Source organism: Homarus americanus, unplaced genomic scaffold (genome assembly GCF_018991925.1).
Source record: "Homarus americanus isolate GMGI-L3 unplaced genomic scaffold, GMGI_Hamer_2.0 scaffold40248, whole genome shotgun sequence".
NCBI classification, from domain to species: Eukaryota; Metazoa; Arthropoda; class Malacostraca; order Decapoda; family Nephropidae; genus Homarus; species Homarus americanus.
In genome coordinates this window covers 7,427,713-7,454,211 of record NW_024712526.1, presented here as the reverse complement: position 1 = coordinate 7,454,211, position 26,499 = coordinate 7,427,713, and the positions used below count along the sequence as shown (strand labels likewise).

General features: G+C 36.3%; 2 protein-coding genes across 3 annotated transcripts; both read left to right on the top strand.

Moving 5' to 3' along the window:
- The first annotated feature begins 618 nt into the window (after positions 1-618).
- LOC121861810 (akirin-2-like) lies at positions 619-8,862 on the top strand. Of its 2 annotated transcripts, none has more exons than XM_042359730.1 (5): positions 619-706; positions 3,049-3,252; positions 3,731-3,990; positions 6,513-6,675; positions 7,158-8,862. In XM_042359730.1, the coding sequence occupies exons 2-5, from the start codon at positions 3,063-3,065 to the stop codon at positions 7,166-7,168; spliced, it is 624 nt and encodes a 207-aa protein (XP_042215664.1). In that variant the 5' UTR covers positions 619-706; positions 3,049-3,062; the 3' UTR covers positions 7,169-8,862. The 2 variants fall into 2 exon arrangements, with proteins under 2 accessions (XP_042215664.1, XP_042215663.1); XM_042359729.1 differs by lacking the exon at positions 619-706 and adding an exon at positions 1,399-1,422.
- Positions 8,863-11,498: 2,636 nt separating this feature from the next.
- Positions 11,499-25,735, top strand: LOC121861798 (syntaxin-16-like). The gene is made up of 6 exons (XM_042359725.1): positions 11,499-11,676; positions 13,461-13,706; positions 14,137-14,296; positions 14,634-14,739; positions 16,369-16,513; positions 20,950-25,735. The coding sequence occupies exons 1-6, from the start codon at positions 11,593-11,595 to the stop codon at positions 21,130-21,132; spliced, it is 924 nt and encodes a 307-aa protein (XP_042215659.1). The 5' UTR covers positions 11,499-11,592; the 3' UTR covers positions 21,133-25,735.
- Positions 25,736-26,499: the final 764 nt, after the last annotated feature.

The window sequence follows — 26,499 nt, the reverse complement described above, 5'->3', positions numbered from 1 at the left end:
TGCCATAAATAACTAGTGAAAACACGTGAACAAGCCCACTTATGTTATACGAGATGACTGAAAAAAATGTGAAAGCAAGTTTGGAATAAGATCTTAGGATAGGTTTAATAGTGCTAATTACCTAGTACCAAATCTCTTACACACCCTTAATGTATAAAAACTCAGTTAGTTCGGCGAAAAATATATTTCATCAACCCAAGTAAATGTTAGTAAAAAAAAATGGTGGGGAAGAATAATGTGAATTAATGTAATATAAAGCATCTCCAAATCAGGTTTCATTACTCTGAAATGTCACTCTGTTATTGCCTGTGTTAGGTGTTCGAGGCGTGGGAGTACGATAGTTGCTATATACGTGGACATTTTGGATAAAACAAAAACTGTGGATCAAAGCTTGAGCCCCTTGGCAGCTTCATGGTAAAACCACTACTTCTTGAAAATCGAACTTGGCTTTGAGATGGCTGGTTACGCCCATCCTCTTTTACTGAAATATACTACCTTTTATAACCTTTGAATATATATTTTAAGAATAATTATATGTAATAAGTTTTATAAGGCTTGTGAATATTCGCGTACGGTATTATTTAATATTTTTTACAAGGGAAGAGAACCATCGGGCCGGCGCAAGTATCTGCCATTGTTTGGAAACGGCCATATTGAATCCTCGTCACTGGTGGCTACTCTCTGTAATTATATTCCGCTAGCTCAGGTATGAATACGATAGTCAAATGTATACCAGAATGAAGTATTTGTATGTTAGATAACTTTAGGCAGTGTTAAGGTCAATATCTCTTTCGTTTCGGTGAAATATAAAGCGTAAAATCGAAGGCCCTGGATCTTTTAGGTTACGATAACTTATTATGCATTGAGTTTTTAAGATAACGGGAACTGAAAAAGACTTGGTAACGAACTTTAATCCTATGTGCCTCCTATTTACCTTTTTAAGTTGTAGAGCTTTGGTGATTGCCAGACAGTGGTGGTATGAAGTGCTGTAGTGGATGTTATTAAAAATTTATCATGGGGCAACACCCGCTGAGGTTCCTTCCACCATAATACTGTCCTCTTCAAATACACACTTGAACTAAACCAACAGGAACATCAGTAGCCATGGTTTGAGGGTATAATTCATATTTATGTAATTCAAAGTTTCATGTGATAGTTTTTTTTATTACCGTTGTTGAAATACAGTATAATGATGAATGCATTGTTTGGTTAATATGTAGTCTTTAAGGCATGTATTTATTAACTGGCCTTCAAAAGTGGAATGTATGCCTAAATTCTCCTTTTATTTTGTATAATTGATATTCGTATAATTTAATTCATCTTGATAATTCAGCAAACGAACAAAAACTCTCACCCACAGATTGTTTGTTGTGCTTGGTTGTAACGACAAACTGTATGCCATTGTGTACCCGAATGGTTTAGGTACGTTGTTTGTATACCTGCTCTGTCTTGGTACATTTACCTCCAATTATAACGTGTACAGTACCTGGCATTTTTTGTGAGACGTGGCACCACCATACAACAGATAGGAGCCAGTGATGTTTTTCTACGTCGTAAACAAAACAGTGGTGCCACATTCACAAAACACGCCAGCCTCTGTACCCGTTACAATTGGAGGTAAATGTACAATGTCTATACAAGCTGAATCAAAATAAACTTGTCTATATGAGTCAAATACTGAATGAGGCTTCAATTAGGTTCAACAAGTTCATATTCTTACTTCGACTCACTTAGATCAGCTCGAGAGTTCACGAAGATTTTGATGAAAGTTAATTTCAAGATACGACTTTATATTCTCGTTACTGCACGTGTGTTAATATACCGATGGAGGAGCAGATAGGCTAAAGCCTCTGCATGCTTAGCAGACACTGGCAAACAAGAACAAACCATCACTAAACTAAGTATGATTTTTGGCAGGAATGAACCACTAAATATTGCAAAAATTTGGTGGTCTTAACTAGTACACTACCTTACATAAGAATGGAGGAAACTGCAGCGGGCCTATTGGCTCATACTGGGCAGTCCCGTTTACACCCAACCCCTATAGCTCATATAAGCATCCAACCTTTGAAGCTATTCAGCGTATTCGAGTTAATGACAGTATTTGGTAACTTGTTCCATTCATCCACTACTCTGTTTCCAAACCAGTGTTTACCTATTTCGCGCCTAAATCTAAATTTGTCTAATTTAAAACCATTGTTATGAGTTCGCTCCTGGTTGGATAGTTTGAATACCTTTGTAATGTCCCCTTTGTTTAGCCCTGACTTCCATTTATACACCTCTATCAGGTCGCCCCTCACTCTACGTCTCTCGAGGGAGTGCAAATTAAGATGCTTTAACCTGTCTATACTCAAGGTTCCTAATGCCTGGGATTAGTCTTGTCATTCTCCTCTGAATTCTTTCCAAGGATTCTATATCCATTCTGTAATACAGTGACCAGAACTGAACTGCGTAATCCAGGTGTGGTCTCACAAGCGCAAGATACAGTTTTAGGATGACCTCGCTAGTCTTGTAACTAACACTCCTTTGTATGAACCCAAGTACTTTATTAGCCTTGTTACGAGCAAAAACACATTGTTTACTTGGCTTAAGGTTCCTACTTATCATTACTCCTAAATCTCTCTCGCAGTCGGATTTCTCTATGGCATCGTTGTTCATCTGGTACCTGGTTTCCCTGTTTACATCTCCTATACTGAGCACTTTACATTTGTCCACATTGAATTTCATAATTCAGTGAAGCTTTGTTTTTCATTTTCCGTGAGATATAGAACATACTGTACTTGCTGTTTCATAAGAAACTTAAAAAGTGGTTATTTGACCAGGACCCGTGGGATTGTTTATTTGGCTTGCTTAAAAAAAAAATCTGGATAATGAAGCTCCATGCATGTGCTCTTACTGACTAGGGCTTCCTAATGAAAGGTATGGTTTGTCCAAAACCCCAAGTTGGAATAGTAAAACTTGAATGATCCCATATATGACATGTATTTTTCTTGATAATTTGCCTTTTGAATATACTAGGATGAATATTAAATATAATCTTGTGCACAGGGTCTCTTTGAAGGATGGCATGTGTAACACTCAAACGATCACTGGAATTTGACCCCCTTCACCATGGAAGTTGTACTCCTCGGCCCCATAAGAGACGACGATGTGTGCCTATGTGTGTTTCACCCCAGAGTGCTGCTGCAGCAACTGCACGTCACACTGAGTCACAGTCACCATTTTCTGAGGTTACACCTACTCTTACCCCAGGTAAATACATTTGGGATGGTTTTTGCTCAAATTCATGTTTTATTTTTTTTTATTTTTTTTATTTTTTTATTTTTTTTACTTTTGATGACATGCAACAGCAGATTTGATATGTATTGGGTAGTTAATAAAGATAAGTGTGTGTTACATGTTTGGACTACTTCCCAAAATGTTCTGGTAATGATACAGCAGAGAGGTACAGCACTTCTTAACTTATATACAGCAGTTTTTATTTTTACTTGTTTTGATCCATTTTTTTTTATGTATTTACAGTATACATAACAATGTTGACTTGCGCGATTGTTAAATGTGCGCAGTTATGTTTACTTATTATTGCTGTAACTAAACTTATTTTTCTTAAGCATTCATCTTGAAACTACTGAATGCTCTTGAATGCTAATTTATTAAGCCCAGAGTACTTAAGATTTGTAGGTTTTATATTGATTTCTAATTATGAGCACTTAAGATATATTCTTTACAGAACAAATTGCACAAAATGTTCGGGAGGAGATCCGTAGGCTGAAGCGCCGCAAGATCCTACAGTGCGGTGAGCGTAGTATGGAATGTGAGGGTGGTTATGAATCTCCGGCTTCCCCTCCTTCTCCGCCATCCCCTGCCTGCCCTACCTCGCCTTCACCATCACCTGCTCCATCATCCACTGCAGGAGTTTCCTCTCTTCAACACCATCACCATCATCAGTCATCTCTTGGGAAGGATAAACCTCTTTTCACATTCAGACAGGTACTGTACTACTATGAAAGCTGTTGTTTTTTTTTTAATAAATAAATGTCTATATTTACTGATGTGCTGTATATATACTGTATTTTTCTGCTTGGAAGAAACACCTTTTATTACAAAAATATACCTTGAAAATTACAATGCATCTTCGCTAGTTGATGAGTTGTAGCAGAGATTTTCTTAGGGTCAACTGAAATCAGCCCCTTACAAAGACTGTTACCTCATTACAGTACTTAGCAATTACAAGTATTCTCTATACAGTTCTATAAAACAACTGATTTAACTGATATTGTTGATATACTGCAAAAAATACGATTATTTACTTACTCAGTAGGTAAAAATTAAACGGCTGCAGCTACACAACCTTTGCTGCTGTGCGGTTTGTTTACTAATGGCAGTGGTGCGGCAGTGCCATCTGTTGAGGAATTGCTAAAGGTTGTCGGTTGGTCTCAAAGTGCAGGAATGTTTGTTTCTTCATACTTGAATGTCTAGAACTTTGTTTATTCACTACTAGGCCTTCACTGGTGTCAAGCCATTTTCATTCCTGCAAATTATCTCTCTCATCTATGGCAGCTGTATCAAGGAGACATAAATATAATATCGCATTTAAACTTGAAGTAGTGCGATATGCCAAAGAACGTGGAAACGGCAAGAGACAAAATTCGCTCCACCACCTACTGAGAAGATGATTCGCCAGTGGAGGAAGCAGGAGAAAGTATTAAAAAAAAGCGAATAAACAGAAGCATAATCTTCGTACAGTACCAGCCAAATGGCTTTGCTTTGAAGAAAACTTGAAAACATAGATATTAGACCAAAGAAACTTGGGTTTGGCGGTGACGACGAAGGTGATCTTATGGAGGCAAGGTTTGCAGCAAACACAGGGGCAGATGACTTCAAAGGAACTGCTTGTTGGTGTTTTTGCTTCGTGAAACGAAATGGCTTAAGTTTGCGAACACGAACAAAGTTAGCTCAGAAAATGCCTGCAGAATATGAAGAGAAAATATTAGATTTCCGTAAATTTATTATTAATGTTAGAAAACAGATGTGCCATCTAATAAAAGTGTAAATGTAAAAGGAATTAAATCGGTGATTGTTAAAACCACTGGACACGAAAAGACTCGCTACACGGTAGTTTTAGCTTGCTGTGCTGACGGGACCAAACTACCGCCTCTGTTAATTTTCAGGAGATAAACATTACCGAAGGAAAAACTGCCAAATGGATGGATGGATGGATGGATGAAGAAGGTGTCAAGGTATGGTTGGATAAAGTGTGGTCCAAGCATCCTGGTGGCCTGCTACGAAAGAATTAACTGCTAGTATGGGATCAGTTCAGTGCTCACAGGACTGAAAACACCAAAAGGCTAGCAAAGGGGCTCAACACACAGCTGGCAGTAATTCCTGGTGGCCTGACTTCCCAGTTATAGCTGCTAGATGTCAGCATTAATAAGCCATTTAAGAATAACATGAGGGAGCAATGGAATAAATGGATGACGGGAATCATGATATGACGCCGACTGGAAGGATGAAACGTCCATCTACAGTATATCTGAAGTGTGTGAATGGATTCTGAAGTCATGGTGTGATATTAAAACTAAAGTTATCGTTAAGTCTATAAAAAAATGTGGTATCAGTAATGCTATGGATGGCACTGAAGACAACTTGTTGTACGAGCCTGGTGATGAATCCAACAGTGGCGAGTTCTCAGGATTTGAAGATGAATAAAATGCTTTTGACTGTTTTACTGGACATGATATTTAAAAATTTACTTTTATTTTTATTGTTTGCTTACCAAAATTTTTATTTCAACTGATTTTTACCGAGTTGTTTTTTACTTTTTTTTATTTATTTATTCTGTAAATGAAGATTTTTTGTTTTATTTAGACGTTGATATACAGTACATGTTTACTTTTGCTTACCTTCTACTGTTGGAAAATATTTCCCGTCGTTGTCATACCGACAAAAACAAGAGAAAGAATGTAAACACTACAGCCCGCTAGACGAGGAGGTGACCAGGTGTATGAAATGAGTGCTTGTTGAAAATGACGACTGATCAGCAGTTCTAAGTGAAGATATTCAAAGAGGTGTGTGTACTTGTGCCAAAAGGGCTGTGTATCAAGCAACGGTTTCACTGGTGTTGGCTAGTAAGTATAAAAAGGTTTTTTTCCTAGAATTTCATTTCCAAAATCAGGGTGCGTCTTCCAAGCTGAAAAATACGGTACTACTGTACATTGTTTGTGAACAACTTTATGAGTGTAAGAAAAATAATTAAAGATATGCAATATTGGGTCTTATAATTTTAAATATACTTAGTAACTGCAGCACAATATCTGTAGTTCTTTTGGCAAGTTGTCCAGTCTTTTCGGACTATTCCTTGACACTGGGTCATGCAGCTCGTTAACTTAGGGTGCGGTTGTTGTGTTGGCGACAGCTTCTATGCCCAAATTCACGCCTAGGAGGCCCTTGGGTCGGTCATCCTCGATCTCGAGGAGCTTCCATTATATATGCTGGTAAATCCACTATTGCAGGTGAATCTGATCTGTGAGCAGTTACTGCGCGAACGTGAGGTGAATATCCGTGAAGAATATGATAAAGTTTTGGCATCCAAACTTGCCGAGCAGTATGACTGCTTTGTACGATTTACCACAGATCAGATACAACAGAGGCTCTCTCAAGCAGCCCTTCCCAGCTGTAAGTACAGTAGTAGCTTTTATGGTTACATAATTATAGTAGTACAGGTATTTTAAAATCTTCCTGGATATTTTATTACAAGCAGTATATATTTGTTTCATAGCTCATGAGATAAAGCATTCTCTTCACAAGCAAATGGTCATGGGTTTGATAACTGACAGGGGGGAGGAGGGGGGATTTCCTTCTTGTATACTCTGCAGTATGAGTACCTGTACACTATCAATTGCACTTGAGTACCCCTCCAACCATTGTGCACCATGCTGAAGAGGCTTAAGTGGGAAAAAATAAAATTTAACTGATTTTGTATTTATAGCTTGTGCAAAATTTTTCCCTTATAAAATGTTGTCAAGAGATACCTTTGTTTCATCTAATGCCTTAACTATTGATAGGACACTTTTCAACACTTGTTACACATCACCTTCCAAAAAATTTCTCTGGAAAGTTATGTATTTAAACCTGATATATTTATTATTACTTTGCAGATCTTTCTTAAGGAGACTCTGCTGTTTTGATATGGACTATGTGCCTTTGGAGGTACAAAGAATGAAAAAAAGGAGTCTAGGAAAGTAATTCCCTGGAAGTGTTAACTTTGTACATAGGAAGTATCTCAAGCTCTGGAAGGAATCCAAGTGTTCAGGAAACAAGTGTAATAAATGGTTGCTGGATGAAATGGATATAAACCTCATTTCAGTTTTGACAAGTGATTGCCAAGTGATGTGTTTGGTATGAAGGTGTAAATCAGTATATCCATATCATTCAAAGCTGTACATGAGTACAGTGGTCTTGGGTTAGCCAAGACACAAACTCAAGTCACTTACAGAACAGCAAACAATATAAGTTAGGAGGGACTTACACGGCAACCAGAAGTGGCAGCTTCAGTGACAAGCGCAAGTTACCTTGTGGTGCTCATTCTGTGTGGCATTCCTCAACAGTTGTGTGTATATACCTTCTAACCATTCAGTTGCCTTTCACACTTTTCTTGCTGTAAGTGGTACTTTGTGGAGTGAAACTCAAGAGATGTAGTGTACCTATTTGGTATAACCGGTAACTTAAAACCCTGTCTGCGAGAAAAGTTGTGATAGACTGTTGAGAGTTCTTCTAGTACAGGAAGACAGCCACAGCTGCAGTCACATTGCCTTTATGTGAATAGTAATCTATAGGGTAGTGCTCTATATTGCCTGTTTTATGTTAATACAATTATTTTTGGCCAGCTTCTCTTAAACTTGTATGTTACTGATAAATGTGACTTAAAGTAGGTTCCTAAACCTTATACATTTATATTAGGAAGGAGATACCCTGGTAATGTCTTCCTGTATTAGAACCTTAAATAACTTGCCCCTCTTATTAGAAGGGCGGTATTAACCCACCATACAAATCAATATCTCGCCTATGCTGTTTTATTAGAGATCTGTTGTATGATAATTTACTTATGGGTGTTGTGTCTAATGTGGGTAATATGTACTCTAGGCATAATAAGGTGTTAGGTTCAAAGGGTTACATTCTGCTGTAGCAGGAAGAACCTGTATGAAGTGAGAAAGGCAGTAGTGTTAGTTGCAATGAATCTTGACGTGATTGTTTCACCGTATGAATTTATGACTAGTGTAGGATAAGTTTTTTTTATAATGTACTGGGGCTTTTTAGTCTCATCATGTATGTACAGTGCACGTTTGAAAGCAGGACTTTGTATGCTGCATATTCATTGTCAAGCATTGTTAAAGCAGTAAGTCTGCATTTATATGATACTTGGTGACATTTTGGGTTTTTGTAAGGAATCACTTAGTTGTTAGTGCATTTCATTTCCTTGATTTTTCCTTTCATTGAAGACTGACATTTGTGTGGTAGTTTTATACTACTTCTTCATTCTAGTGTCATTTGTCATATACAGTTAGGCATCATTTGCTATTGTATAAAACAGCTTCTCTTCATTTTAAATAAGCCAAGCTACTAAGAAGATAGCAAATGGTTCATTTTCTCATTTTCCAGCAAAAATTAACATGCTGTAATCTTGGCTTCCTTGTCTGCAACTTTCCTTTTAATTTTATAACCATCAAACATTTGTTATTAAGTTAGCTGAACATATTGTTGCATGAACTCTTGAAGTAAAGAGCAATTGTTTACTATTTATTTTCTTGTTCTCACTTTTTTACTGTACTTGTATTATTAAATATACTTGTTAATGGGAAAGTATGGCATTTGTATTTTTATTCACATACCAGAATTATATAGGAATTGTCTTTTTTGTGAAGCATTCCTTAGGCACCATCTGCATCCTAACCTTTGAATTTTGAGAACAATCCTGCATGTGATTTCCACACTGTCCTGTATTATCAGTTCCCAAAGAAGTAATGTGAAATTTCAGCTCATTAGACACTTCTTATTTGTATGATGGGAGTTAAACATTTGTGGTGTGGTAAAAAGTTAGTATTCATCAGCCTTTGTATTTATTTTTAAAAGTAGAAGACTTAAGAGACTTTCAGCAGAGTTGAAGGGGATGCAAACAATGATTTAAAAGTTTTATGAACCTAGTGAAGTACAGTACTTTATTCTCATTAAGATACAGGATGGCCATTCACTTGTTATTCGTTCTTACAACTGTAAAAGATGTGTCTGGCCATGGTGCTCTTGTTTCCAGTATAGTGCCTGGGATGTCTATCTGGTTTACCTCATCAATTCACACAGCCTAAAATCACCCATCAACTACACATCCATGCCCCCAAAACCACTTAACATCAAGTTCTCTGGTCATTCACACACTCCTCATTCTTTACTAGATAGAAATAAAGTAGATTCAGTGCTTTTAAATAAGATGCCAACACTAACAAATTCATGCTTTGAATAGCCAGAAAAATAGGAGGCTTAGCTTGAAGAGGGCCACCCAAAAATGAGAAACAATTCTTAGGAAAATTATATACTGTACTGAAAATAGAACCACACAAAGATGACTAGCACCAGGTGATATGCATTATGTATGAGTATATTAAGCATAGCTAGGATATTTTTTTTCTCTTGGGAGGGGACCATACAAAATCTAAACTTTTTTTTCTCGTAATTTCTGTAATAACAAGTACTGTATACAAAGGTGAAGTAGAACTAGGTAGTAACAAGCAGGTGAAATTAAGGAAATATACTAAAATTGAACAAAAATCTGAAGGATTGCCTCAGGTTTGGTGATACAATATGTGTTTGTGATCATGACTGTTAAAACCTTTATAGTGTATGTGCATGGTGAAGTAGTTCATGCAGAGCCAATGTAGGATAAAAGCTTGTGATAACATGGCTTTTCGGTGTTCTATCACAAGAGCAACAAATACTGTAAGTGAATGATGAGCAGGTTAAAAACGAGGATTTTCTCCAATGTCTAACAGTATTATAGTTTATACCAACAAAACAGCAAGGATATCAGAAAAAAAGAAAACTACAGTCGAGGGATAATAATGCTTTACAGTAAGTACTGTACTGTATTGTATTGTACTAGAAAAGGAACCTGAAAATATATGGAATTTTCTATTCTATACACTGATAATTTCCCTCCCCCCCCATATTTTCTTTCTGCTTTTCAATGTTTCAATTGTTTTTCTTTGTTATTACCGTATTTATCAGAAATAAAATCTGCTTTAGGAATTAACTGTGGAGACTCCTTGGGGACCAATTAAGAAACTTTACCTTGATTTAATGACAGGTCAATGGCCAAAAAATATGCAAATTTTAAAATCATCATGGGTTATCTCAGAGACTGTTAAATAAAAACTATTCAAATTGGCAACATCTGTTAGAACCCTTCATTGATTCATGGAATAAAAATACAAGTGAACGGTGTTATCAAGTTGAGTTTCAATAGCAATAGCACAGCTGGGGGTGAGGTATGTACACCATCTTCAATTGCCTTGTTCTTTACTGAGTTTACTTTTAGTTTAACAAAGCTTGGAGTACAGTTTGCCTATTCTGAGTAATTCAGTCGGGTCTTGACACAAAGTGGTATTGTGGGGTATGGGATGTTTGGGTTCACACTCGGGATGGGATGGAGAAAGAAAACTCACAATGTGCTCTCTGTATACATGTTGTATTGGATGTACAATGCAGCTTGGTGCTGGGAAGTGGCAGCGTGGTTACAAGCGTGATGTAAAGAGAGCTGGATGGTGAGGATGCTCAGAGAAGGACAGCTTGTGGGTCGCCATGCTCGCCGGCGGGAGCGAGGGCCGCCAAACAGGTGGAGGAGGAGCGAGGGCCGCCAGGCAGCGGCGGAGGAGGTGGTGTAGCTTGCTGCGGCTGTAGCTAGAAGAAGAGAGAGGTCACCACGAGGTCAGGTCTTTTATAGCGGGGGTAGGCATGGCTTAGTAGTTGACCTCCGTGATGTATGGCGGCGCTGGTTGACCCAGACCACAAGGCATACCCTAGTGAATTCGTGGGGTCGGCTACTCAGCGACAAACAGCGTTTGTAGGGGAGAAATCCACTACAATGGAACTGTTGTTAATCAGTTGCGGTTTATATTTTTAATTGTCGCTACTAACTTATCTCTGATAAATTTGTGCATAGTTTTATACTGCATTTTAATAAGAATTTAGTTAAGCTCGGTTTAAGATAGGTAATATTCGGGTGGTTTTTTTGAGGTAATATTTTGGAAGAGGAAGCAAACAGTTAAACAGGCGTAGTTATCAGTTGCCGTGTATAATATTATCGCCACTAATTTACCTCTGTTAGCTTACTCTGTACGGATGTAAATAATTAAAACAAATTAGTGTGAGATGAATAATAATTTATTGTGTGTTTATTAATGCGAGGGAGCAGTGTGGGGGAGGGGAGGGAGCAACAGTGGTGGCACCTGTCGTCGTGGACGGGAGTGAGGTGGCACAACAAACAGTGAGTGTGTCCAGCACCATCCTTCAGTGCCCCTCCTCCTCCCACTTTAATTGTTAACCATGGCCTCCAAGAACCTCACCCACATCTTCATGATCATGAGGGATAAAGCCATACAGAGGAGGAATATGTACAAACGTGTGGAGGTGAGTTAACACTGGGGGAGTGGCCGACTGACGTACGTGGTAGACAATAGTCTTGGAAGATGTGGCAGATTGTCGTGGCATTTAACTGATCCACTCAACTAATAATTACACTGACACATGGATGACTGATGGAATACTCGTATGATATGTTGTGGTAATGATATAGTGATCAATGCTACTTCTGTTTATTAGCTTTGATGAAGAAAATTTTTTTAAACTGTAAAACAGTAAGGTACAGAGTATGTGAATACTGTACTTTTCTGAGGGAATTTTACCAAGACATTTGTTTTAGTTTAGTTAATGGAAGTGTAATGGTGGAACAAGTAAAGTATGAATGTGAAAGTCACTTTTAATGTAGATCATAAAAATTGACTAAATTTAAACCCTTGAATTACGACAGCCAACCTGGTGATAATACTCTACCAATCCTGTGCACCTAAACCATTATTTTATAGAGTACAGGAATGTAAAAAACAATTTCTTCCATACATTGAAAATAGCCCAAATTGTAACTTACCATAAAATAGTATTTTCATGGTTTTCTCCCAGAAAATCATGTGTCCAACACCCACACTGTAATAAGTTTGTTGTTCAAGTCGTCATGATGTTGTCTCACTATTAATATCTTATGGAAGTGGGAAGTCATTATTTTGTAAGCATGTATTGTCCTTTTTATTTAATATTTTGTTTTACTCTTTTGTTAGTGAATTACCTCGTTATATACTGCAATACAAAACAAAATAGAGCTATATGTTAAGTTCTATATGAGCTGTATAAAATTTAATGGTGTATCAAATGGTAATGTTACGCCATTTATTAACAATGTGAACCAACCAGACTTAACTGTCAATCTTGGGATGCTTTTCAATTAATTTATGTAAGGTTAGGTAGGTTTGGTATGTTTGTTAAGACTCTTTTTAAAGGAAGTTAACTATATATTAACCTCGAATAAAAACATGGAAAAATTAAGTATATATGTTACATTTCCTTCTGTAGACACAATTTATTCTTCAGGTAAGTCTAAAGTGTATAGTTTAGGTGCAGAAGAATGGTAAAATATTGCTGAGTCAACATTTTATCTCATTGACCAAGGATAGGTACAATATTCTACTTCCTGAATTGTTATCCATGTACTGTAGCCGGGATTATCTGGTCAGGGTCATAGATATACCAGATCTTCATAATATCCTTCAAAGCAAATGTTGTTGAAGGTCCCATATATTTATATTAATACAAAATAAAACTGTGGAGTAAAACTTAATATGTACCAGTATCTAATTTTTCTGTTGGTGCCTCAATGTTAAAATATGTTCCTACCCTTATTTCTACAATCCCGTTTCTTCCTCACTGTAAGTTAGCACCTATGTAGAGTACCTGCCAATGTCTGCTAAATGGTAGATAACATTTATTCCTGATAATAAAGGAGGAAAGTAGGGTAATACATAGATAGATAGCAGTTAGATAAGAAGGTTGTGGTACAGAAATTGATTTGCTGTAGATCTCGAAAATAACATACAGGTACATAACATAAGGTGAGCCAATACTGGTAGATATATTGACTAATGACAGTATACTGTACAGTAAATGCATATTGATTTGCCTAAATGTCTAGAAGGAAGCGTTAGGTATGGAATTTAAAGGAAGTTTATCGTAATCATACGTAATCTAATTAAACTAACTCGGGACATATTTTCAGATACGGTATTAGTACTGTATGCTAAATGTAACTTTGAATATGCTTTAGTATTATATTTTATAAGCATTATATTGTTTTATTCTTACAGGCTTATTCAGATCAAGATTCTCTAGTGAACAGTGAAGAGCTGGAGAATGGCCTTAGTGGGATAAGTGATGGGCATCTTCCTGACTGGGTGGGGATGGTGGAGGAGGTTCAGTACAACATTATCACACTTAAAGAGAAGACAAAACGAGTGGCGGCTTTGCAGAGTAATTTGGTGAGGCGTCCCTCGCTGGATGACAACACTGAAGAGGAGCGACAGTTAACTGCACACAACAATGAAATCAGACGGGTCAGTATAGGGTGTTGTCTACTTTAAGAACTTGTGTTGGTTCTTGGAGACTTGTGTATTGTATCCATCATACAGTATGTACAAGTTGCAGTCTAGGCTAACTCATGGCATTGATAGTTGGCACTAATTAAACAGTTATTTTAACCCTCTTTATCAAAGCCTTAGTCACATAAACATGGGTTTGGGAGAACACCATAGTAGAACACATGTGGTAAGACAGGTAGAGAGATCAAAGGAGGGAAAATCTGTGATGCTCTTGATTTGGGCCATCCTAAGCCTTTAGTGGGAACAGGTTGGCAAAAGTGAAAGAGGAGTCTGTTTTTGCTGCTAAGTTGGGATTAGGGTAAAGTTAGTACCTATATAGAACGATAAACAAACACCTGTATATAAACTTGAATGACCTTTGTGACCTTAACTTCTCTACCACCAGACCCTGGAGAGATGTCAGATGCTGATGATACAAATCAAACACAGTGGAGGAGGACAAGGACGAGAAGAAACACTCAACAAGAATGTTGTTCGCTCCTTAGGGTTTGCCTTACAAGAGGTGAAAAATGAATTTATAACAACATGTTCTGCATTTACCAATTGTAAGTCTTATTTCATAGCTAATCTATATTTTAGAATCCTTAGATTTTATGGAAAAAACAAACAAACTAATCTTTCTGTTGCATAAGAATATTGTCATCTCCTGTATTAATTTTATTATTTGAGGAGGAATTTAAAATGAAAATGTTACCGGTATGTACTGTATTGGAATGGACAACTTATAAATTCTTTGGGAAGAAAAAATAATTTAATGAATACAGTTCTGTATACAGTATATGTATCTCAGACTTATTAATTGTTATTGCATGAAAAAGGAGTCATCTTATTAATGTCCATCAGTGTATGTATTTCCAGTCATAAGAATGTTTTTTCCCCCAGCTATGAACAACATAAAAAAAACAAGTTCATTTGTTCATGAAGGAGGGGGCGACTATGACAGTGATTATGGAACATTTGAAGGTGGCTCTGGTGCTAATCAGAATCAGTGAGTATGATTCATAAACACAGTATGGGCAAGGAATGTTGTTTTTGGTGTTACCTCCTTTAGAAAATTGATCTGTCTTTTTAGCTGTGCCCATTTTTGGTAACTGCTGTATTTTGTAGTACAGGTATGTACTTGATTGGTTGCTGTGTGAGTGGCAGAGTGACTTAACAAGCAACTAGTAATCAATTAACTATTACAATTTGTGACATGCTAAGGACACCATAAGTTGTTGGAGCTTACTTGACAAGTCAATGTGAGTTTGTGCTCACCATGTTTCTGTAAAAACGATTAGAACTCAAAAAAACAATGTGAGTAAGTTTTAGTAATTGTGGTCCCTACAGAGTAAGCAGGAGGCAACTAGATTTACACCATTCCATTCAGTCATGTACAGTCTACATACAATACTCCTTTGCCAGCCACCGGCATTATGTTTTAGAATTTTCCTGCAGTTGGCAAAACCATGGTTGGAATGGACATATATTTGGTTTATTTCTGCACTACTGGTGGCATTTTATTTTCACAACCCTTCTTAAAACAACTATTGGTAGTATTGTGTTTTAAATCAGTTCTTTTGAGGGATATCAATAGTGGTGTACAGTACTATGATATAACATAGATCGTCTTAGAATCGTAATTTAATACTCAATCTCCTCTTTAGGAATTGGTAGTAAAAAGATGGTTAAGGCCTAAACTTGTCCTAACAAAAGACACATGTCCTGTAGTTGTAGTGTTAGAAAGTGAGGGTGATGATATCAATGACATTCCGTATGAATAAGTAGATTACCGGGTTATGAATTGCCACTATTTATTAGAAATGTGAACAAGATTAGTTTATATTGTCTCTCCGAAATGATGTCTTGGTTTTGGTAGTACGTACTGTACTGTACTGTACATAACGAAATGATAAAATCGACTTTGATGGGATAATAAATGAATGATGATAATAATAATAATTAACTGTTTACTGGAAGAACATAGCAAGCAGTCAATGACCCCGAAAATGAACAATGGACCGTGATGATAAATGTGACATATGGTGACATAAAGGAGTGGGTCACTTAATTAACAAAGGATTTAGTATACAAGTTAACTATCAATCTGGTAGTTATGCCAGTACAGTAGTTAAAACCTGCTCGGTCAGCTGTTTTATGGTGCCTACAGTACCTTTCCCACAGTAATGCATGGTTTTACATGTAGATATTTGAGGCAACTCTGGCCACTGTCCTGGCTAGTCATAATGTGTACAGTTTTCACAAACATCACAAGTGGTTATTGTATTTCTACTTGTTAATTTAGCACTTTCCTATCACTTTCTACATTTGTATTGCACTATTGTGGTTATTCGTCCAATTCTTTGAGGTTTCTGTACCCATTCATCCATCTATAGTATTACGAAAATGAGAAAGAAGTCAATATTATAAATTTGTAGATGAAGAAATATTATGCATCTTTTAGTACAATAGGGATGAGGCTGAATATTATTTAGTTACTCCTGGAATACCATTTATTGCAGTGGTTCAGGAATTTAAACTGAAGGAAATATGTACTGTGTGCATTATCATGAGTGTACTGTATCCATGTGTTGGTAAAGAGCAGATTTTATATACAACACTGTTTCATAATTGGCAGAGCGTGGACACAGGACCAGCTGATGTTTTTAGCTGACAACACAACACAGGTGCAAGAAAGAGACCGAGCTGTCCAACACATCCTACAGTCCACGGTCCAGCTCAACCAGCTGTTCCGGGATGTGGCGCACCTTGTGTCTGAACAGGTATGTGCAAATAACATTCATTGAAAAAAAAACATGTCTATTTAAAGTAGATTTATTCTTTTATTTACTTCGTGTTTTTAAGGAGTATGAAGATCTGGTGTCACAATCCTATTATTGGTGTGAAGTTACCATCAACCATATTAACTTCATCTTCCTCTGGTTATGTTTCTGAATTTAGCTCAGTAGCTTTAAACAGGTGAATGTCCTCACCCTCTCATTAAATACTTTTCATTGGTGTAAGAAAGTGGAGAGCTTTTTCACCATTAGCTAAACCTTACTCTAGAATTCTCCAAAAATATCTCAGAAGTAACCTGCAGAGCCTTCAGTAACCTTTGAGGATGTGGAGGTGGTCAAGGCTGAGGCATTGGGAGTTTAAACTAGGGGTGAAGGTTTGGGTCTCAAGATCGTGAAGGTTTTTGTGCTTTGTGACTTGCTGTAAATTCTCTAATTTATGTGACTTAACATTTTTGTCATTCCAATATGTGCTTGCTATGGCATATACAATAGTGTTTGCCTTGTTTGTCCATGTAACTTGTCTGTCTGTCTTTCCTTCCATCTGTCTTGCCATTGATTCTTTCATCAATCTGTCTATCCATATCTTTTATCTATCCTTCCATCTGTCTGTCCATCAAAGGAAATGGATCTTAACCAAACTCGGTACAGCATGCCCTGACAACTCGCGGATTTTTAATTCGCAGACCTTGATTATTCGCGGATGACACGCCTGGATGTACGCAAGAATGTCTTAAGGTAGTTTTAAAGTTGCTGGCATTTTTGTGGCCGGGACAGGGAGCCATTTGTTCTAGAAACCGTAATTTCTTTTACCTGTATTGTACAGAGTATTGTACAGTACTGTATATACAGTATGTATGTGTTTGTGTGTGTCTACACTCTACACACACACACACACACACACACACACACACACTGTATATACAATATGTAAATGTAAAAGAAATAATTGTCCTAAAGGCAAACACATAAAGGGAATATACATTTCTTTGCACACGAGTAAAAATGTACCCCCCTTCCCCCGGCAAATGTTATTCGCGGCCATTTTGAGAACCTAAACCCCGCCAATTTTAAGGGCATGCTGTACATATATTTTTTTCAAAATTTACAAACAATATTAAGAGCACTAGGTGAAAGATCAAATCCTCTTGACTTTACTGTGTTGAATGTTAAACTGTACTCACAACACCCTGGAAAGCGGTGGTACTGACTCTTAAACATTTACTCAAGTTTGTTATAATATGTGTTGTTGTCTGTGTCTTGCATAGTGGATGATGGGACCCCTGATACTGTATAGCACAAGTGAAATATACACAACTGTATCATTATCATAATGATCAGTAGTACTGTATTCATCCATTGTTAGGTTGTGTTTGAAAACTAATTTATAATACCTGTATAGTAAAATATAATTTTCATGAAGTGGCTTGGGACTTAATTCATTTTTTATAAAAGATATTCCCGAAAGCTGGTACAATAGTGTATTGGGTAGTGTACCTATAGGATTATGGTGAAATACAGTACTTTACACAAAAAGATGAGGTATCTTGGAAAATATTTCTTCTTTAATAAATATGGTGCAGTGTATATATGATGATTATTTAATAAAAAAAAATATTTGTACGTACCGGTATACATAATGCATAAAAATTATACAAAGTACTAGTATATGCACAATGTAAATCATTGCACAAAGTTATTTGGTTTTCCAGGAAATACCCAGACAAAACAATGTTTCCTGAAAAAGTGTCGTAAAGTACTGGTATATATAAACCTAACCAAACCAGCAACAGTTTTATGTGACAAGAAGCAGCAGTGTCAGTGAGAGAGAATTTTACTCTGTGTTTTATACTGTACAGTGCTATGACAGTACAGTACAGTCAGTAGATCAAACAGAACATTACCAAAACCTAAAGTATTGAAGAATTCCGTATTTCAGTAAAATCATGTTTACAGTTTTGTATGTAGTGGCCAGTTTTGAAACCACAGGATGCCAAAGTCAAATTTTACCTTCCAGTCACTTTTATTCCTTAAAACTGGTATTTTATTATACTGTACAGTACTTATGTTAACAATTTATAGAAGTTTAAACCTGTAAAATCACATTATCACTTACTATGTGTATTATTGGAATAGGTTGTCATAATTTGTAGCTTCCAAGTACTGTACAGTATTTTACAGTTTCTGTCATTTGTTAGTAAAAGAAAATGATGCTTTTTAAGTAAAACTGCATAGTACTTGTTTATTATCTCTCCTGATCTCAGTTTTGTGTGGGATTGATCAAAAGATTAAACCTCAAGATAGAGGGAATGGCAGGAGAGAGCAGTGTAAGACAAGTGTAGACAGTGATGTACAGTAATGGCTGAAATAAGTAGAAACACACCCTCAACTTGCAAATTAACTTTACATTGTGAATCCTTAGCCACTTCTTTGATTTATGATGCTCTATATTAACTGTCCATACTGAGTTGTTTAGTTCATCTAGGGCAGTGCTACTCAAAGTGTGGTCCGCGGACCGGTGCCGGTCCGTGAGCCATCGTCTGCCGGTACGCGGAGAGTTTTCAGAAAAGAAAGAAACGATAGTCATGTTCCACACCACGTGACACTGCCGGGACATCTGACTCGGCCTTTTTTTTTTTTACATTTTCATTGTAGTTTTTATATTTATTATGGCTATATTTTTCATTTACTCACTCATGTTAAAAGTCATTGCTATGCAACTAACGAATGCGATATAATGAACAGCAAAACAGCGAACTGAAATACGTATAACAACACCTTCATGATGATGTGGCGTTTGACTCTGTGGGAACCACACCTGGGGATATCAATAGGGCGCATCACCTTGTGTTGCCAGAATTGCCACGTTTCTCGGCCACCAGTTACGCCATATCCACCCAAAACATAAATCTTTTTATTTTAAGTATGGTAGTTATTTAATTTCGGATAAAATAAATGTATGCATCCCATTAAAAGAAATGGCCGATTTTTTACTATGCGTGCCAGCCGTGAAGGGTGTCACACAGCTGGCAACCCTGCTATTCCACACGTGTGGATCAGCAGTCTGTGATGTCAGGTCACAGGTCAGTGGTTAGTTACCATCAAGAAGTGGAACAGAGAGCATCATACGGGTATCTGCGCGTTTGTCATTTGGGACCCTATCCCAACCCACTTTTATATTCATTATATTTTTCCTGTATAAAATAATATTACTACGAATGTTCAAGTAATATTTTCTCTGATCGTAAACAATTAATTGTATGGCACAAATATGGTACTGGTCCCTGGCACACTGGGAAGACTTGTTACGTCAATGATGATTGGCCTTAGAATGAATAAGACATCATGTCTTCATGTTTAGTACAGATAGTCTCAAAATGCCCCTGAAATAGGACATACGGTATCTCAAAAGATTTTCCTGGGGGGGGGGGCCTATAGGCCCCAGGATTGGCTCGCTTCGCTCGCCGGTCCGTGGCACATTGAAAAAAACCATGCCGGTCCGCCACATCAGATAGTTTGAGAAGCGCTGATCTAGGGGACATCTACATCTTGCTAATTCAGCTGTTTGACTCTCTTAATTTTCTCATTATTCTGTAGTCTTCATCTATGAATCTTTCCAACCAATCTCTCACCTCTCATGTGCTCTACAGTATGTTTCTGTACTGTACCGCCTTATTTACTGTCATACATTCTGCTCTCCACAAGGACTTATTGGTCCTGCACATTCTTCTTGCATCTCCATTCCTCTCTGAACACCCTCTTGTACTCTGTCCATTTTTTATCTAACACCATTCAGAGACACTAATTTCACATCCATACAGAAGATTTGGAACAACCACTCCTTCATATAGTGTCCTTCTACATATAATACTACTGTAAACAGAAAACTCAAAATCCATATGTTTTTTGCATTATTTTATTGTTACCTTCAGTTTTTCCATTTTCATTCCTGTTGAATATTACTATGGAAATGCCTCAATTCATTCTTAACCATCAACTCTTCTCCAGTCCTATTGATAATGCATTCAGGCTTTTCTTTCCGGTTTTTAAATGCCATAACTTCACTTTTCCTAGCATTAACCATTGGCCTTATTCTCTCACATCATCCATGAATATATATTAAATCATGCTGCCTAACTCCCACACAAGATCTGCATAACATCACAAGCATTATCTGCATACTATAGTAAATTTGACAACTTTCACTTTGTCACCATACTTCACTTCCACTCCCATTTCCTATTCTCATCTTTATTTCACATTTTACATGATCATCTTAGCAAAAAGTAATCAAGATGACATCACACACTCCAGATCCACCACCCTAGTTTTTAATGTAAAATAAATAAGAGACACTGTACTGGCTTTTTTTTCTGACAGTATATACAGCACTGGGTATGTTATTTATTGTGTGTTTTTCACAGGGAACAATCTTGGATCGAATAGATTTTAATGTAGAACATGCAGCTATTAAAGTTGAAGATGGAGCAAAGCAACTGAAGAAAGCGGAACACTACCAGCACAAGAACCGTAACATGAAATGCATACTTGGTCTAGGGGGCAGTATTGTATTCCTTATTATTCTCCTCATAATTGTTAAATCCTAACACTAATATGTACTTTAGTTATAGATATACAGTATAGTTTATTTATTTTTCTTAAGAATTGTAGGTAGGCCAACACCAATAGGATAGGATAGGTCTTGCTTTACTTTGCTCATTAAATTAAACTTTATGCTGTGAGGGCAATGACACAAGTTTACCCCACAAACACAATGTATCTTTATTCACCTTGTTTGTGTTCCTAGCATAAGGAAAATCACTCTTAGACGTTTGTCTACTAAGTGAGGTGTAGAATGTTCTATTACTTTTTATGTATACTGTATAAATAAATATATTTCTTTTATCTCACAATGAATGATACTTCTAAATTGTAAATGCTATTACCATCGTATTGAAGTGTCATTTAAGACTAACAAGGGTGCAGATCTAGTTACTATGGGGACAGTGTTACTGATAAGCATCCAGGTTTCCATGCTACAAAGTGTGAGACAATTTCACTGATTTCTTCACTTTTCATTTTAATCTAAACGTTGACAAATAATAAATTTTTTATATTGTGTTTGATTATAATGTTAGAACAAATACTCTTCATATATCTTGTTTACATGATGCATACCAGAGTGTTAATATCTCGGGTGACTCATTGCATTTCAGTACAGTACAATTAGATTTGATCTGAATATTATCAGTATTTCACAATGCAAGTTAAAGATTGAGAACAATAGTTTCATGAAAACCTATATGGTCATCTTTTATCAAATTATTATGAAGCAGTGCAGTAATCCCGTGTTTTTCGCGGGAATTACGTTCCTGAAACCCCCGCGAAAAGCCCAAATCGCGAATACTCTTTTAGGAATCACTGTACCTGTGGCCACCAAACAGCTCAGGAAGGTCATGCACTTAACCACGCTATGCTCTCCACTCACGACCCAGTGTGACATGATGCATTGTACCGGCATTTACTAACATCATTATTTGAAACTAATCGTATTGTAGTATAATTATGAAAAAACGTAAACACAGTTATATATAAACTAAAATTTTATTTACAAGTAAATAAAAAAATATATATTTCGCTGAGGTCAGCAACACCCGTATTGCCAGCCTCTCCCTGCTGTCCTGGCGTCTGCCCGCCCTCACGCAGTCACGCCAGCCAGCCAGTCCTCTTCCACCCACACTCCTCCACTTGAAGACTTGAATTCTGACAAAATACACAAATGAATTGTCAGTCTTCACCACATCTTGAGCCAAACAGACATAAACTCTCATGCTTTGAGAAACAACATTATTGCTCGGGATTAAGTAGCCTAATTAATATGTCCGCTTAATGTTTGTTTTGTTGTTTGTATTTCTATGTGACTTGGTTTTATTTGTTGCCTAATGTCTGTTTTGTTCTATTTGTCAGTGTTTCTTTATGTGATTGTTTTACCACTACACTACATGCCTTTATAAGTAGAGACGATGAGCTTCACTCAGAGACATCGGAGGAGGCAGGGGAGGCACAGGGGAATATAAAAAATGGCGCGAAATTAAAATTTTTGTTTTTAAAGGATATTTTATATATATATAATTTTTGAGTAAAAAAATGCGAATGGTCAAAACTGTGATAAAAAAACACGGGATTACTGTATGTTGAGGAGTTCCCATTAGAGGCTTTGACCTTGTATTACTTTATTAAAAATGGGGTAGTTATATCAGTGTGCCTGATATATTCAGGTGCTAATACTGAACTAAAGTGTCATGTTTGATGGCAAATAACAATGCTAAAAACATTTGCTTAAGATTACTAATACAGTACAGTAAATAGTTTAGCCATCATATTTGCAAAGTGTTAGTACTATACTTGCACCAAGAAATTATGAGGACGCAAAAAGGTTTCCTAAGCAGGTTTTCTTGTAGTAGAAATGAGAGAAGGAACATGTAAAGTAGTGATGGAACTGATGATTACCCATGAAAAAAGGTTTTCTGGGATGGATAGAGTAGAAGTAAGACAAAGATTAATTGAGTGAAAAAGTAGGGTTAGAAATTTTATTTAACTGATAATTGAAAATTAGAAATGAGTAAAGTTGATGTGTGGGATTTAAGAATGTGTACTAGAATCTGGTCAAAATAAAGACTGTTCAGTGGGGAACAGGACACATCTCTTATGGTAGGGCTCTTGTGAGTGACCAGAGCCAATCAATTTAATATTTCTCATTTCCTTCAGTGAATAATATAAAATTTTAGCATTTAATTAGACCAACACTGGCACAGTTACAGATACATTCTTGAGCTGGTACTTGCCATCAGGGTGTAACAGTGACGTGACCGACTAGCAATCCAAGCGACTAACGAGCTAATCAGTGGCGAAGAGGATAAAATTAATTAATAGTAAGATCAGAAAGGTTCTTTAAAATTTGATAGTGTAAATGAAACTGGTCACAACTGTCAGCAGTGATCATGTGTGCCATAGTCTGACTAAAATTTTTTAAAAGAGTAGCTAAGAGATACATATCATGTCAGTCATATTTCCAGCTGAAACTGATTCATAAAATATTTTTTTTATCTTGTATGGAGTGATGGGTAAACCTGACAGATATCTTTGGGAGTGTGTTGCTGAAGGATGACACTGGAGTAGAACATATTTGATAAGGCACTTTAGGAAATAATGCTAACAAGTAAAGGGAAATTGTGTGTTCCTTGTGATTCTAGTCACTCTGTGCTATAGTGGGAAAACAGGCACAAGTGAAATTTATCTTAGTCTAAGCAAATGATAATTCTTTCATTTTGTTCCTTGCCAAATTAACATGTGGAATTATGCCAATTTACAGAATTGGATTCTTTGGCACATACAAGTTCAGTTACAGCAAGTAAAATGAATGAGGATTATATTGTTTCAACTAAATGTGTTCATGAATCACAAGGTACCAGGTAACTGATGAATACTGTATATCGTAGAACTATGAAAATATGTAGAATATCAAGCAGAGGTTACAATTACCTTAAAATTATGTAAGATGAGTGGAAAAACTTAACAAACAATATCGAAGTCATAAGAGGTAAAGTTTTAGGCATAGCTATGCATCAGGAGCAGAACTAAGTACTGGACAGAACTGTTATGATGTTAGGGCAGTTCATAAATCACGTGAGAAAATAGATTGCATGAGCATATACCAACAGAATCTAAAGTTACAAGAATCGTGCCACTAAACTTTGTTACAGAAGCAATTTATTTTGTCCACTTTGTAGTTAGGGAAAAGTGAGTGATAGGAAAATTAAACGATAAATCATTATGGATAAATGATTGGCAAAGATGCATATTATTTTCAAGGAATTTGGTGCAGCTTAAGAAGTAGCACTGTCAACAATTTGAGAAAACATTTTGTATTTATGAACAATTATTGTGTATAGGGGCCTGTATTTTATATATATATATATATATACAGTACATAGTACAGGTATTCAGTATATTTTTTTCCATTTATTAATGTATTATGTTGTACAGGTATACTGTATATTATTTTATGCTTTCTCTCCCATCTGACTCTGACTTATAAAAATAAAGAGATAGATGTAACTGTTTATAACAGTCTTTGATAGTTCTGCAATATTAACCTGATATAATAACCATCAATGTCCAGTATTTATCCGTGTACGCACCAACATTATTTTCATGGTTTTCCACTGGTACTGTAATTTGTTAGTTTAAATTCATTGTCTATTATTCATTTCATGATTGCTAAAATTTAAACATGGAACAATATTGCTGTATACAGTATAAACATTTATTATTGTAGATAGAAGACTTATGATGAATAGGAAAACCAACTTAATTTTTTAATTCTTAAGAAATTAGTAGACTAAAGTAGGTAACTTTTTAGAATGTCATATTTATTAAAATTTCTATATGAAAATTTAGGTGTTTTCTATGTAAAATAAGAATTTAGAAATTTTGTATGACAATATGCCTCTAGAAGAGACTTTGTGGATTTTAGTGGTGTCAGTGAGCATTGCATTCCTGGTAATTTGCCTTAATGTAATATTTGTAATCATAAGCCGTATCCAGCGGCTGACTACAAAGTCTACTGTTCTTGGTCTTCGCTTGAATTTGTAAACTATAATTTCACAAAGAAATGTGGAGAAAAAAAATATGTTCTAATCAAACAAAACATCACTAGTTAGAGATATTGTTATCATATCTGTTAATATAATCAGCTGGTGCTACAAAGTCCAAATACAAGAATCATACTTGTATAAAAATCTTTTGTAATATACTGTGTGGAAGGAAAGTTCATACAGTACTACAGTAGGTGCATAGATGGGTAAAAAGAAACAAATTTAAGTTTATTATTATCTGCTAGTTAAAGAGTGGCTGCTGATAGGTGATGGTGCCTATATGAAGCAACAAAGGTGAACCAGTTTTAGGACATGTTGTGGAAGAAGAGTACCATGACAGAGCAACTGAATGGAACATGCATGTGTGCATGGGTGCGTGCGTTTCATCTCCCCTGTAATTAAACAGGAAAAGGTTGGGGGAAAAATAAGTACAGTGGAGTCTGCATTTACGCGGTCAATTGAACCCGTGGAGGCCCGCGTGAAACGAGAAACGCGTAAATGAAATAACAGAACATATGGGATTAATTGAAATAGAGACTGGGCCGACCCCCAAACTCCACTTTTTCCGATACAATACCTACGTTGTAGTAAAAATATCTTGATATTATGATGGTATGCACACACAATTAATATTTAAGAGAAATACAGTCGCCGGTCAATGTCCATTCAAATAATGGACTGAATCCCCCCCCCCCCTTCCCACGCTTGCTGGCTCCTCCCTCTCTGAGAAATGTTTGGGTGAAAACAGTAGGCTTATATTTTTAGTAATAAATAATATCTCAGACTAAAGTTAGGATAATATAATTGACATTGCTGGATTCCTTGCAAGACAAGGAATATTTTGAATGTAAGCATCATATATTTTGCACAAGATAAAATTTTTGCTCTTTCTAATCAAAAATTCTTACATTAGATCTAAAATTTGTTTGTCTAATGCAGATTTCATGATGTTTATATTTAAAATACAGTAATCATAATCTTATAAGAATTCCAGCAATGTAAATTATATTCTGGCTGGGTAATTTGTAAGAATTTTATGAGCTAAAACAAATATCTTCACGAAATAAACAAATTATACTTCACCCAGACACTATCTGTCAATCAAAATACTCCACCTCTGCTCCCTCCCTCCCTTCCTACCCCCCCACCTTCCCTCCCTACCAGAGAAATGTTTGGGTGAAAACAGTAGGCTTATATTTTTAGTAATAAATAATATCTCAGACTAAAGTTAGGATAATATAATTGACATTGCTGGATTCCTTGCAAGACAAGGAATATTTTGAATATAAATGTCATCTTTTGCACAAGATAAAAAAA

Bases quoted from the DNA above. Each gene is read 5' to 3' on its own strand.
- LOC121861798 (XM_042359725.1), top strand. From the start codon at position 11,593: ATGGCCTCCAAGAACCTCACCCACATCTTCATGATCATGAGGGATAAA. The intron at 13,707-14,136 runs GTCAGTATAGGG...CTCTACCACCAG, and splicing joins ACAACAATGAAATCAGACGG to ACCCTGGAGAGATGTCAGAT. The intron at 16,514-20,949 runs GTATGTGCAAAT...TGTTTTTCACAG, and splicing joins CGCACCTTGTGTCTGAACAG to GGAACAATCTTGGATCGAAT.
- LOC121861810 (XM_042359730.1), top strand. From the start codon at position 3,063: ATGGCATGTGTAACACTCAAACGATCACTGGAATTTGACCCCCTTCAC. The intron at 3,253-3,730 runs GTAAATACATTT...TATTCTTTACAG, and splicing joins TACACCTACTCTTACCCCAG to AACAAATTGCACAAAATGTT. The intron at 3,991-6,512 runs GTACTGTACTAC...CCACTATTGCAG, and splicing joins CTCTTTTCACATTCAGACAG to GTGAATCTGATCTGTGAGCA.